The 14,827-nt window shown below is 50.4% G+C and overlaps 1 protein-coding gene across 12 annotated transcripts in view; it reads right to left on the bottom strand.

Annotated features, from left to right (window-relative positions):
* The window catches only part of EPS15L1 (epidermal growth factor receptor pathway substrate 15 like 1), a 101,236-nt gene extending 91,286 nt beyond the window's left edge, over positions 1 to 9,950 (bottom strand). For 11 of the 12 annotated variants that reach the window (XM_036846901.1, XM_036846895.1, XM_036846897.1 and 8 more), the window contains exon 1: positions 9,888 to 9,945. In XM_036846901.1, coding sequence (XP_036702796.1) covers positions 9,888 to 9,920 — 33 coding nt within the window. In that variant the 5' untranslated portion in view covers positions 9,921 to 9,945. Of the gene's footprint in view, positions 1 to 9,887 lie in introns of all 12 variants that reach the window. The other variant, XM_036846894.1, reaches the window with a different exon arrangement.
* Between the last annotated feature and the right edge of the window lie 4,877 nt (positions 9,951 to 14,827).

Here is a 14,827-nt window from a genome sequence, read left to right as displayed (position 1 = left end):
GCCCTGACCATTCCTGCAAGTATCAAATGAGAATATGTAGGTAACTAAATGTCCATTGACAGATGAACGGATAAAGAAGATGTGGCACATATATACAATGGAATATTACTCAGCCATAAAAAGGAACGAAATGTGAGTTATTTGTAGTGAGGTGGATGGGCATAGAGTCTGTCATACAGAGTGAAGTAAGTCAGAAAGAGAAAAACAAATACTGTATGCTAACACATATATACGGAATCTAGAAAAATGGTACTGATGAACCTAGTGGCAGGGCAGGAATAAAGATGCGGATGTTGAGAACGGACTTGAGGACACAGGGAGGAAGGGGAGGCTGGGACGCAGTGAGAGAGTAGCACTGACATACATGCACTACCAAATGTAAAATGGATGGCCGGGGGGAAGCTGCTGCACAGCACGGGGAGATCAGCTCGGTGCTCTGTGACCACCTAGAGGGGTGGGATAGGGAGGGTGGGAGGGAGGCTCAAGAGGGAGGGGATACGGGGATACGTGTGTGCATATGGCTGATTCACTTTGTTGTACTGGCAGAAACTAACACAACATTGTGAAGCAATTATACTCCATTGTGAAGCAATTATACTCCAGTATAAAAAAAATTATACACTCAAAAAAAAAAAGAATATGTAGGTAAAGCACACACTACAAAGGGAAGCAGTTGTTATAACTATTATTATGGTGGTTGTTATTATTGTTACTGAAACAGAAGAACAGGTTTTATCTACAAAGAATTGTCATCCTTACAGCTGGCCGTGACAAATGATCTTTTTACCAAACAATAAAATGTTTCACCAAACGTTGGACACGCTATAGTACATATCGTACTCGTTTTCTCACTCAACTAGCTGGCTGAGCTGCTCCCAACACCAGGACAGAACAGTCTTTTACCAGTTCTCTTAGTCTAAGTGGTCGTTCTTCCTAAACATACAATTTCACACATAGTAAGTTAAGTACATACCTATAAAAACCCACTTACAGGGTTGTGAATTAAAGAATATTTTCCAGTGGCAAAAAGGCAACAAAAAAATCAAAAAGTCAAATGCCAATACTAAAAATTTGGCCTGAAAGAAAATGCTGATTCCATGGCCTGATGTGTGAGCACCACAGTGACCCACAGGACTGCCCGACCCACTAGGCATCACGGGTATCAGCTCATCCCTTTGGGAACCCTCTTCTCCACAGAGGTAGTGTTCAAAATGTTCAAAATGGATGTAGGCGTGCACTGAGGGCACAGAAGCCGCTCTAATCTTTATCAAAGAAAACACCCAAAGGGAGAAACATCTGTGATCACACATGCCAAAGTCTATAGGGTTCTGGGACCTCCAATAGTGCTGTTTCTCGGGTGTGGGGGAATTTAGAGGGCTAATCCATCCCCAAAACTTCAGAGTCCTGGTTAAGCAGTCTCCTAAAGAGGGCCTGTCAAGTTTTTTTCTTGTTTAATCTTTCCTCTTTAAAAACAGCCTGAAAGAAGATAGTTTTCTTTCTCCACTGGAAATGTAAAGTTGAAAAGCCCATCCTATATGGGTTAAGAAAAGCCAATCTTCTACGGATCAACAGGGATGCTTGTTACTGTCATGAGTAAATCAGAGAACCCCTTCCCATACCCTCTCACAGCAGAAGTGAAGAGGCATCGGGAACCCTGGGGAGGGGTGGGGGCCTGGCCATCAGGATGCTGGCCCAGGGGTGAGGGGGGGTGCCCTGACTTTCGTCACCTGTAGAGTACGTACGTGCCTGTTTCTTCACCCAAGACATAAAATACAAAATGTTCCCACCAATCGACTACCAACAAGAACAGCTAGAGAGAGACTGCACTCCTGGCTGCTATTCAGAGCATGCAGCAATCAATCAACAGGTGACGATCACCTGCCTGCTTCAGATGCTGGGACACAGCAGGGATAGAGCCGCTCCTGCCCTCCCAGGAGCCCACAGCATGGCATCCACGGGAGTTTTAGATCTGTGGGCCAACCCAGACACCCCACCTCCCCAGGAGGTCTGACACCAGGCATTTTACCTCTCTCCCTTTTCAGTTTCCTTGTTCAGAAATAAGCACAAGAATGATGACAATGACACCTCCCTGACAGGGAGTCAGTGGTGAATGGGCACAAAGTGGGTATCCAACCACACTCCCTTACTTCCACGCAAGACCTGTGCCTCAAATCTCTCCGCAACACCACTCTGGGACACCCTGGGTGATCAGAGTCTGGGAACGGGGGCTTTGACTGGGCAGAGCGGATAGGAGGGGCAAACTACAAAGACGGGGGTGGAGGGGCGAGCAGCCAGACTGAGAGGCTGCACACCTCTGCTTCCTCTGGTCCCACTGGAACAGAGGAGGGAAAAGAAAAAGGGAGATGCAGGTCTCCTCTTCCTCCTCTCCTATGTCCAGCCCAGTGGAGGCAATTCATTCCACTTCTGCGGGCTGCCACCGGACCTCCACGAGGATGTCCGCCACAGGGTGTCTGGATTATCCGTGCCTGGGAGCCCGGCTCCAGTTCAGCCATCTGAAGGGCAGATGCTCAGTTTTATTTATCTTAGGTCTGAGCCAGCACAAAGTAGGTGCTCAGTAAATGTAACATGGGGGGGGGGTGTCCCCAGGAGATGGGCTGTGCCTCAATGTGGGGTCAGGCCCAGCCTGGAGGGCCTGCTGCAAAGGTGATGAAGGTCTGGTCTCAACTGACACAGCCACCACCTGGTGCCACCCACCTGGCTCCCACAAAGGCTTGTCTCGTCCTGCTGGCTGCCCACACCACACCTGCTTCTTCCTCCTGCTTCCTGCCCCCACTCAGAGGATCCCTATCCAGGTAGCCAATCCACATACTCCTTTGATCATCAGCCGCTCTGCTCTTCCAGAAACCTCGGGCCAGGTTGCTCTGCATCACTTCAGGACTGTAGCACAGCAAATGTCTCTGAGCTAGTACCCAGCTCTGGGCATTCCCTGTATAAGCAGTCAGACAATCTAAATGTGTCACTTCACTCCTCAAGAACTGCCAGAGCTCCTAACTGCCTCTCATAAAGTGGACCTGCCCTACCCGTCAGCCTTTAGTTCAACAGATGACTCCTAGCACCTAGGGTACAAGGTCAAATTAAAACCTGCACAGCCCCTGCCTTTGTTGACACGGTCTAGGCAGTGGGGGAGAAAGACCATCAATCAAATACTCCCACCAACAGAAAATTACAAACTGGTATGTGGAAAAGTACAGGGTATCCTCAAAGGCAGTAACAGAAAAGCTGGGCCAGGCTGTCAGGGAAGTGATGTGCCAGCTGAGACGTGAAGAGGAGTAGGGATTAACCGGAGATGAAGTGGGGGAGAGGACAATCCAGAGAGGCCATGAATACCATGTGCAAAGGCCCTGAGGCAAGAGAGAATATGCAAGCAACTGAAAGAAGGGCCTAGGGGCTGCAGGGCAGAGCAACAGGTCTGGGAGGTGCAGGATACAGGGGTGCCATGTGCTGCGTGGGGCAGAGGCCTGATCCAGTCCATAGACAGTGACGGCCAGGCACCACCTTTCCCCGCTTTCAGCCAGTGTGTACAAAAGGAGGAGAACCGACTCTCTATCAGCCAGTCCAGAACACAGTCAGTAAATCGATTCTGCTATCAAGAACTGCAACAATCCCACTCAGCAGGCAGAGCTGGGTGGCAATCTGAGGAGACGGCTGTTTGCGGTCATCTGTAACCTCTACTTCCCCCTCCATCAGCCTGTAGCTGTAAGACTGCTGTGGCGGGCAAAGCACTCCACGCAGGAGCAGCCTTTGGGCCACAGAGCCGGCAGGTCTCCTTTCCTCCCCCACATCTGCGTCAGCCACTCTCTGGACAAGCAGACACCCTGTCAGGCCCTTTTGTCTCAGGCCAATTTGTAGGCCAGGCGCAGACTCCTGTGTCCCATTTTACCATGCCACTTTCTTCCCTTCAACTCTAAGTCACCCTAGTTAAAAGAGGGACATGCACCCCAAAGTCCCATCCCCGGCCTCACATTCGGCCCTTTGAGCTGGAGTTCCAGTTTCTCGGCTTCGGCTCATTCTGCTCTGCCTCTGTCAGAAAGGCCATGACTCCCTCCCTTCCCAGGATCTCCACGGCCCAGTCCAAATGCCCCTTCTCCTCCAGGCAACTGTCTCCAACACACCCAAGTGCAAGCCAGTCACCCGGCCCTCCTCCAGCTCGGACCTGAGCCTCGCCAGCCAGAGCAGAGTACACTTTCCCTGGGGGCCGGGCGTGGCCCACTCATTCCTCCATCAGCCTCTGGAAGCTCTGAGTACCCACTGCAGCAGGGAAGCCTGCTGATCCCTCATAAAGACGACGAGCAGGTCTTTCCATCTGCCCCTCCACCTTCAAAAACAATAAAATAAAAATGTAAATAAGTGATCTTCTCTCCACCAGACTCCATAGAACCTAATGATGAAGTAGCAGGACCACTGTTTAAAAACAAATGAGACCTCACACTACCATAACGTTTGGCAGCTTAAAAAAAAAAAAAAAAAAAAAATTCCAAGACAGGAAACTGTAGTGCAACGCAGAGCCCAGGACAGGGGTCAGAAGAGCCGTGTCAGCGTGAGCTTGCTGGGTGCCACCTTTGGCAAGTGACATAAGGTCTCTGGGCCTCAGTTTACCCCTTTATATAAAGCGAAGATGACTGACCAGGGTGACTGGGAGGATAATCTGAGCCATCCAAATGCCTTTCCTACTCAGTCCTTGGAGCCTGTGTCGACTCCAGGCCTGCCCAGACCTCCGTATCTGACTGTGCCCTCCTCGGCTTTACACTTCTCACAGCGCAGATGGCATCACTATACTGTGTATGTGTTTGCTCATTTCTGTACGTCTGCACCCTCTCCTTAGAACCTCAGCTCCCTGGGGCAGGATGGTCTTCAGGTTTGCTGGTACATCCTGCTGCCCAGAAAGCACCAGCCAAGAGAAGATGCCCAGTAAATGCTTGAACAAACAGCGTGCTACACAAATGAAGGCACTTTGCACACACGTCTATCACCCTGAGGGATTCTGACACTCCACTGTTGTGAGACAGATAAAACAGGTGTAGAGTATTATTCCCAATTTGCAGATGGGGAAACTGAGGTGCAGAAAGTACTGCATAACTGAGGTCACTGAAAGAATATCTGGGAACCCTAACATTGATAAACAGGCACCCTGAAATGGCCTCAAATGATAATGGGGCTCCGAGAGCACCGTCCCGAGGAAGAATAACGAGTAGCTTTCCGAGTGAGTGCTGGCTGCTCAGTTCAGGTCAAAGCGGACAGCACTCCTGGAGTGGGGCTGATGAGGTGCCTCTCACCACCGGTGGCCGGGGCTGTCGGCACAGCCTGAGGCATCAGAGAGTGGACACTCTATCCAATACATCTGCTCAAAGGCAGTCACTTGCTTCCCGGATCAACTGATCAGGATTAAGAACCAGGCAGGGGAAAGTTGTTTTAAAGCTCAAAGTTGGGGCAGAAGAGGCAAAACTCACATGTTCTTGCTTCACCGGGAGCCACGTAGTCAACAAAAACCAGGTTGAGGCAGTTCAGTAAGACAGAGACAGCCAGGGAACTCGGGATCTTACAGGGTGAGCCAAATTTACTCTAAAACATGGCTCTCACAACATTGTAAAGCAACTAAACTCCAATAAAAATTAATTAAAAAATAAACAAAATAATAAAACCTGGCTCTCTACCACCACCACCCCCCCCAATTTATACTGCATTAACAGTCTAGTAAGACACAGAAACTAGCAATTATTTTGGAGGAAAAAACAAGGGACAAAAGGACAAACAAGTGTCCCAAGCACTGAGTCTTCATTCCAGACACATTTGCCTGGTGCTGCTGTGGGCCAGCAGGCCGCCTAGAAGAGGGAAGGAGCAGGGCTCTGCAGGCAGACAGATGTGGGTTCAACCCCAGCTCTGCACCCACCAGCTATGGGACTTCAGCAAGTTACTTAATTTCTCTGGGTCTCAGTTTCCCGTTTGAAAAATGGGAATAAAGTACTCTTAAAACAGTGGTACCCATTAAAATGAAACATATGACTAAGTGGGGAGGAAGGAAGAAGGAACTCCTTGGGCACCGGGCAGACTCTCATTGTCACTGAGCCTGACGCTCTCCTCCCATTACCATTGTTCCCTGGGTCTGGTGGCCACGCAAGGGACCCACAGAAGGTACAGGGGGGAGAACTCCCGTTCAGATGGGGCTGAAGGAAGACACCACCAAAGTGGCCTCTGGGGCAGGCAGGATGCAGCAGGAGGTCACAGCATGAGGTTCTAGCCATTGCGGGGTGGGGAGGGTTGGGAGGCGGTGTTAGAGTGCTCTGCACCAGAGGCAGGAACATACAGAAAGAAAGGATGCAAGCAGGAGAGGCTGAAATTTGGGAGAAGAGAGACAGTTAAGGCTGAGGGCAGGCTACAGTGATGGACAAGTGTTGCAGGGCTCGAGGAAGACCAGTCCCAAGGACAGGCCACTGGGGTTAAGGACCACCGTGTGCTCTTGTAGGTTACTGGGGCAAGGTCGCCAGTAACCTACAAGAGCACAAGGGGGTACAAAGGGGGTAAGGGACACAGGTGCATTTCCAGGGTGGGCCGCAATTAAAGAGGAGAGGTGAAGGGGGGCGCTGGGAGAAACATAAATCAATGAGACATTGATGGAGGAAAAAACTCACTTCTAGAGGGAGAACTACCTACTCTTCAAATTGACAAGATTTATATGCTGGGTCAGAGAAGACTATATGGGGAGAGGACATCACAGATATGGCAGAGTAGGGAGCAGACCAGGAAAGATGCTGATGGGAAAAACGCAGACAGGGCTGGAGGCAGAGGAAAAACACCCCACTCTCCACAATCCCACTGGCTACCCGCTTCACTCACCCTCAGCTGGCCATCCATGTTCCAACTGTGCCCTACACCTCAATCCAACCAGACCACGGCCTCCTGCTCCAGGGGGCTCCCCTAGTGCCCCCAACCAGAAATTATCCCGGAATTATATGCATGCTTCCCCTGAAATAACTGTGAACTCGTGTTAGACTGAACTGAACTCCTGTTAGCCTCAGCTAGACTGGAAGCGCCTGATAGATCTGTGCCTCACACCTGGGTCGACAGGAACATGTGGGGCAGTGCTTCACTTAACAGGTGTAAATGTTTACATAATTACCCAAGGAAGAAAGCCTGGCCATGCCATCATTCAACAAAGGAAAAGGAAAAAGCACACCAGTCAATGACCTGAGCTTGTCAGAGACCAGGGGATTCAGGCTGTCGAGCTCCTCGTTCGAATATGCTCCCACCCGCAAGGGCCCAGACCCCAGGCCACATGGAGGGAAGAAAAGCCACCTGTGAAGGGTGCTGAGTGGTGCAACTCGCTGGTCCCTGCTTCATGGGTTTACCTGACACCCCCTGGGTGCTGAGCACAGAGTCAGGAGCACTGAGCAAGAGATCTATGTCTGGTCTAATGGGGACACAGACAGAAAAGAGACCCACAGACATCTGTGGACCATGACTGGTGCTGACGGGTGGTGTGGCGGAGGCACAGTGCCAGGGGAGGGGGACTTACAACAGGTAACCAGCAAAGGCCTCTGGGGAGAATGACATTTGAGCTGCCACCTGAAAGGAGCCAGGCACTGGCACCACCAAGGTAAGAAATAGGGATGAACGCTTCAGGAAGGAGGAACAGCCCGTGGGACATCATAAGGACAGACAGAGCTTAAACTATGAGCAGAACAGAAAAGCCACAAGTATGGCTGCAGTGTGGGTGCCAGGGTGAGAAAGAAGCAGGGGAGGCTGGCAGGCACCTGACCAGCAGGGATTCCTGGGGAGGGATTGGGATTTTATTCTAAAAGGTGCTAAGCAGATGAATCACATGACCTGATTCAGGTTTTCACACCTTACTTCACAGCAGCAAACCACTGCCTTCCTCTAAAGCTAATCTTTCATCAGTAACATAAGAATCCCCTCTCTTCGTTGTGTGGATAAGCACGTTAGAAAGCACTTAGTACGCTCTAAAGCACTCAATTAACGTTAGCTATTGTCATCAAAGTTCAAATTAAAGGCTTACCTGGTGGCGCAGTGGCTAAGAATCCGCCTGCCAATGCAGGGGACACGGGTTCGAGCCCTGGTCCGGGAAGATCCCACATGCCGTGGAGCAACTAAGCCCGTGCGCCACAACTACTGAGCCTGCGCTCTAGAGCCCGCGTGTCACAACTACTGAAGCCCGCGCGCCTGGAGCCCGTGCTCCACAACGAGAAGCCACCACAATGAGAAGCCCGCGCACCGCAACGAAGAGTAGCCCCCGCTCGCGACAACTAGAGAAAGCCCACGCGCAGCAACGAAGACCAAACGCAGCCAAAAAAAAAATTAAATAAATAAAGAAATTTTTTTAAAAAGTTCAAATTAAGGCAGGTGCCGAAACTGGATAGGAAGTTTTAAAAACCAGGGGCGCTTCCTCATTATATGAGCCTAAGCCTGTTTCACCCCCCCCCCCACCATACCCTAAAAGGTAGCAAGTGGCTATCAATAATAATACCCAACATCTGTAAGGCACTTAATAGTTTACAGAGCACTTTCATATCTGTTAATTAATAACCACCGGTCTCTAATGCTTTTAATTTAGTGACAGTGTTACAAATTGGCTAGTTCTGGCAATATTTAGCAAGTATGCACTCTCTCCTTGGATCAGCTGACCAGTCATGTCAACATGCCTAACAGCTCTCCTGGGGTTTGGCATTCTCACAGCTGTAATCTCTATTTCCAAATGTCCAAATCTGCCAGAGAATTAAATAATGGTTATAATTACAGGATCACTGAGTGAGTCCGATGTGCCAAGCACTGTTCTAAGTGCTTTACATGCTTAATCTTCACCTAATCCCAATACTTTTTTTTATATTCCCATTTTCCAAATGAGGTGGCTGAGGCATAGAGAGGCTAAAGAGCTTCGTCCAAGGACAGTCAGAGAAGTAAGCCTTGGAGCCAACATCTGAACACAAGATGATGTGACCCTGTGTCCTCACTCTCAATCCCAATGCTGTGCTAGATAATTCTGGCAAAGTGCGTATAATACGGTGCTTGGTACAACACAGATATTCAGCAAATAAAGGCAGCTGTTATTAGCAGGACATAGGTAGTTTCTAGTTCCCACGAGAGTGTCACCTCCAGGAGAGCAGCGACCTTGTTGGTCTGGGTGACTGCTGCGCTCCCAGCACCTGGCCCGACGCACATTTGACGGATGGATAAATGAATGAACGTCCCTCCCAGAAGGCAGGGTTGCCTGCGCATGTCTCTTTTTTGCACGTCTGTGTCGCGCCACTGATACTGCCCCTTAGTAAGAGCATCTGGCTGATCTGAGGGCACCGCAAGGCGCCCGGAGACTTGCGACCCCCCTCCCTTTCACGGCGCAAGGGTGGCGGAAGCAGCTCCCAGTGGAAGAAGAGTCCGGGATCGCACTGCTGGCAGGTCCTGGCTCCGGCGGGGCTCTGCCCTCCGCCGCGGCGGGGACACTGCCGCCCCGGCGTTGGGACCCGGCAGGAGACAAAGACCCGCGAGGCTGCCGCACCCGCAAAAATGCTTGCTCCCCTGGCCCACCTCCCCGGGAGGCAGCCCAATGCTACCGTGCATCACCCGGCCTGGAAGCTGCGGAGAAGGCCGGGTCCCGGGTGGAGCAGACACGCGCTGCGGCCCCGCCTGCGGGGTCGCCGCCCGCAGAGGGTCGCTCTGGTGCGGGAGGCCGAGGGCCGGACCGGCCTGTCACCTTCAGGACCACCCGCCCGCCCTCCGCCGGGGCCCCTCAGCGCGAGCCGCCGCCGCCCAGCTGGGCCTCCTCGCGCTTAGGCCTCCCCACAGCGTCCGCCTCGCGCCCGGAACGGGCGGCGCCGCAGCTCCCGCCGCCACCCCCCGCCCGCCTGGCCAGCCCGTACCTGCTGTGAGAGGGGGATGAGCGGGGCCGCCATCTTCCCGCGGACTCGGGCTCCGAGCGCCGGGGGGAACGGGGCGGGGCCGCGCGTGCGCACTGGTGCGAGGGGCGGTGCGCGCGCAGCCCGGCCCGGGAGAGGGCGGGGCCGAAGCAGGGCCGCGCACGCTCAGCGGAGCCTGAAGGGGAGGGGGGGGTTGAGGGCGGGGCCGCGCGCGCCTAGCCCCAGCCGGAGAGGGCGGGGGCCGGGACTTTTCCAGAGTGCCACCCGAGCTCCTTCACCACCTCCTTCCCAGTTCCTCGGCTCGTCTGCCAAGGTTCCTTACCCCTCCGGGTCCTAGCCGATGATGGGCCGTCTTCTAGGGATGCTCTTCACATTGCCGTGCGCCTGGCAAAAGCACTATGGAGAGGCCGTCGCCCACCTGGCAGAGGGTCGGGACCCTCACCCTGCCCAACAAGGCGCCCTGTTCCTAGGATAGCTGTGTGTGTGTGTGGCCACTTTCTTGCTGTGTGATCTTGGCAAGTCATTTAAGTAGGCTCTCTGCGCCCCCAACCCCCTCTTCTGAAAAGAGGGAATGGTAATAATATGTGTTTGCTATTGTTCCACCTCTGTGCCTCACGCTGCGCCCCGCACAGAGCAGGCACCTGGTGTTTGCTGGAGGACCATTATGGAGGCGCATTTATTTGTTTAGACATGTTTTGCCTTCTTTTTACTATAGACACCCACTCATCTGTGGCCGGTTTCCACTAAAAGGATGAGGAAGGAAGGTCCTGCTGAGTAGCTGACCACAGTGGCACAAGGTTTCTTCAGCACGGGTCAGCTTCCCCTTGCTTGGTCTCCTGTGATAGTGGCACTTCTCAGGCAGACAAGCTGGAAGGCTGTGCGATCTTGGGATAGTGAGGGCACAGCTGCCTGTCCACCTCCTCCCCTCTGGAGTCTCACAGCTGCTTGCTCCTGTGTCTTCAGCGACTTGACATACCTCGTGCCCTTCAAATGAGCACAGTGTGCTTTGTGATTCATTCAACAACCATTCACCATCAGATGCTCATTGAGTACAGGTGCTCCATTTGTGGGCCAGGTAGACACACACTCTACACAAACAGGTCTCACCCTGGAGCTACCCAGACTTGTTAAGTAGACTAGGTTTCCAGATTCTGGTTTACAGATCTGGGTGCGGCCTGAGATTTTTGCATTTCTAGCAAATCCCCAGGAGGTGCTGAGGCTGCTGGTCCCCAGGCCCCGCATTGTGAGAACCACAGGTCTAGAGGAAGGAAACAGACATGAAAAAATCACATGGGGAGGGACTTCCCTGGTGGCGCAGTGGTCAAGAATCCTCCTGCCAATGCAGGGGACATGGGTTCAAGCCCTGGTCCGGGAAAGATCCCACATGCCGTGGAGCAACTAAGCCGTGTGCCACAACTACTGAGCCCGCGTGCCACAACTACTGAAGCCCGTGTGCCTAGAGCCCGTGCTCCACAACAAGAGAAGACACTGCAATGAGAAGCCCGCGCACCGCAACAAAGAGTAGCCCCCGCTCGCCGCAACTAGAGAAAGCCTACGCGCAGCAACGAAGACCCAACGCAGCCAAAAAAATAATTGATTGATTTTTAAAAATCACATGAGGAAATAGATAACCAGTGATAAGTGCTACAGAGTAGTGCAATGGTGTGACACGTGAAGGTTGAGCCTGACTGCAGCGACGGTGGGGCCTCGGAATCATCACAAGCAGAAGGAGCTGAGGAGCGAAGAGGCACTTTGAGACTGAGGCTCTGGAACTCAGACAGCAAGACAGAGGGTCTTGAAATGAGGCTGGATTACATACGGTCTGATTGGAGAGCCCCGTGTGAAGAGCAATAAAATAAGACCACATGTGATCCAGCCTCGTGTTGAGACCACCTTGCTCTCCGAGCTCCAAGTTTTCAGCCTCATGGTGCTCCTTCGCTCCTCAGTTCCCTGTGCAAAGAGAAATGAGAGGCCACCAGAGGGTTGTTTTTTTTTTTTAAGATTTTTTTTTTTTTTTTTTGGCCACACCGTGCAGCATGCAGGATCTTAGTCCCCCAACCAGGGATTGAACCCAGGGCCCCTGCATTGGGAGAGCAGAGTCTTAACCACGGGTCCACCAGGGAAGTCCCTCACCAGAGGGTTTTGAACATGAACAGCTGCTCTGAACAGCAGCTCTGGATAAGGTAGGCAAAGTGGATGGAGAGGGGATGGATGGAAGCAAGTGGGACAGCTGGAAAGATGCAGCGGTGGTCCTGGTGGGGGTGATGGAGGCTTTTAGCTGCCTTGGGTGCTTTATCGGTCCATGTTCCATAAGGAGAAGAGAAGTCATCCTAGATATTTCAAACAGAGGACAATTTGTAACAGGAGACTGAGTGCAAAAGCATTGGAAAAACAGAGGAGAAATGCAAGGTTACCTAAGATTAGTAACAGTAGGTAGCTGCTAGCCTCTTTAGGACTAAAAGTCAAAAGGAAAGGGTGTTACCCCAAACCCACAACCACTGGGCCCTGAGCAGGAACCCAGATACCGGTCCTCACCGGCCACCACTGTTTCTGCCATTGTTGCTAAAGTCACCACTATTGTCCCCATTGCCTAAGGTGCCAGCAGGAGCCTGGAAAAAATGGCTTCTCCTCTTCGCCCGTCTTCTGATAACCTTCTCACAGAACGTGATGGGGCACTAACGGGCAAGGTTGTCCGGGAAAATTGTGCAGGCTTCCAGCCTCGCTGTCGAGAGTCTACAGGGGCAACAAAAACCACAGAGACTATCCTGTCTTGACTGGAACCAGAGGCTCAATGGTGAGAGTCCCACCTGGCCAGCAGCAGAGTGGCCTGGAACTCCCTCTACTACTGTGCCCGCCACCCTGGGCAGTAACCAGCCGTCCTGGGGCCTCTCTCACCAGAGTCTAAAGCTGCGCCGTCCAACACAGTGGCCTCTCGCCACATATGGCAATGTAAGTTTAAATTTAAATCAATTACAATTCTGTAAGGGAGAATCTGTTCCATGCCCCTTTCCAAGCTTCTGGTAGCCTCCAGTGTTTCTTGGCTTGAAGATGGTGTCACCCTGGATCTTTACATGGTCTTCCCTCTGCACATGTCTGTCTCTGTTTCCAAATTTCCCACTTATAAGGATACCAGTCATATCGGATTAGGACCCACCTTAATGATGTCATTATCACTTGATTACGTCTGTAAAGACTTTATTTCTCATTTTGAAATGTATAGAAATATCAAATCACTACGTTGTGGAACAGGAACATAGTGTTGTAGATCAATTATACTTCAAAAAGAAACAAACTCATAGAAAAAGAGATCAGATTTGTCGTTACCAGAGGCAGGAGGTGGGAGTGGGGGGGAATTGGATGAAGGCAGTCAAAAGGTACAAACTTCCAGTTATAAGATAAATAAGTACTAGGGATATAATGTACAACATGATAAATATAATTAAGACTGCTGTATGTTATAATGAAAATTGTTGGGAGTAAATCCTAAGAGTTCTCAGTACAAGGAAAACATATTCTTTCTATGTCTTTAATTTTGTATCTATATGAGATGATGAATGGTCACTAAACTTATTGTGGTCATCAGTTCATGATGTATGTAAGTCAAATCATTATGCTGTACACCTTAAACTTACATAGTGCTGTATGTCAATTATATATCAATAAAACTGGAAGAAAAAATAATAAATGTTACAATAAAATAAGATTAAAAATTTGTTCCTGCATAGAAGGCACAACACCAAGAGTGAACCCTAATGCACAGTACAGACTCTGGGTGATAATGATGTGTCCGTGTGACACATCAATCAATTGTGACAAACATACCACCGTGGTGTGGGATGTCATTGGTAAGGGAGGGTGTGAGGGTGTGAGGACAGACAGTATATGGGAATTCTCTCTACTTTCTGCTCAGTTTTGCTGGGAATCTAAAACTGCTCTAGAAAATGAAGTTTATTAATTAAAAATAAAATTCATTCCTCAGTCCCACCAGCCACATTTCAAGGCCTCACATGTGGCCAGTGGCTACTGTATTGCCAGCGCAGATGAGGAAAGTTCTCCAGGGCAGCGCTGCTGCGGAAGATGAGTTCTGCAGGGTCTGAGCTGGTCTGACCCATTTTGTACAATTGTTTCCAGCATTTTCTCTCGAGGTCTAGCACTGCTTCTTCCCTCATTAACTTCTCCCCTTGTTCAGTGATTTAAAAGGTGGGCAGTGTTTGAATCCCACCCCTGCACTTCCAGGGAGTGAGTCTTTAGCTTCTGAGACTGATAACCCCCGATAAACTGGGAAGACCAATGTGACTGTCAGCTGAAAAAGTTCAAGGTCGAAGGTCTGCCAACTTCAACGAAAGCCAGAACAAAATTTGCCAGACCTTCACTTCCTGGCCAGACTTTTCACACTGATCATCTATCAATACGTTCTATATAATTGCCGATTTTATTTGGCTTATTCGTAACATGGTGTCCTAAATTTGATTATTTCCAACACAAATTTCTGCGTGAAAACAGAGCTCTTCAAAACAGAAGCCTGCTATGTGTGGCTTTTTTTTTTTTTTTTAAACAAGTCATTTGATTTAAGGAAAAAAAATTTAGCTGCCAAGTAATCACTATTTTCACCTGAGAGAATGAATTTCATTCCTCTGTCTTACAGAGAACTAACAGCCATGGAAGTGGGTCACAGAGTGGGGGAAAAAGCTCCTTTATGGAATGTTAAACATCTGTGCACAAGGCCTGTGTTCTCCAGAATAACCAGCGTGCAAATGAGGCACGCAAAACCTTTCCGCACCAACGATGCTGCATAAAGATTCCATACTGGAAAAGTTTCACATAAGCTATTAGTAATTTACAACCCAAAGAAATAAAGCATCATTTCTCCTTTTTCAAGGTAAGTTTTACCACCTTTTATTTATAAAACATTTTGGGGATTAAGAAAAGAGCGTTGTGTTTTT

This window comes from Balaenoptera musculus, chromosome 3, assembly GCF_009873245.2.
Source record: "Balaenoptera musculus isolate JJ_BM4_2016_0621 chromosome 3, mBalMus1.pri.v3, whole genome shotgun sequence".
Classification (NCBI taxonomy): domain Eukaryota; kingdom Metazoa; phylum Chordata; class Mammalia; order Artiodactyla; family Balaenopteridae; genus Balaenoptera; species Balaenoptera musculus.
The sequence above is the reverse complement of the archived record's forward strand: the minus strand, read 5'-3'. Positions and strand labels throughout refer to the sequence as shown.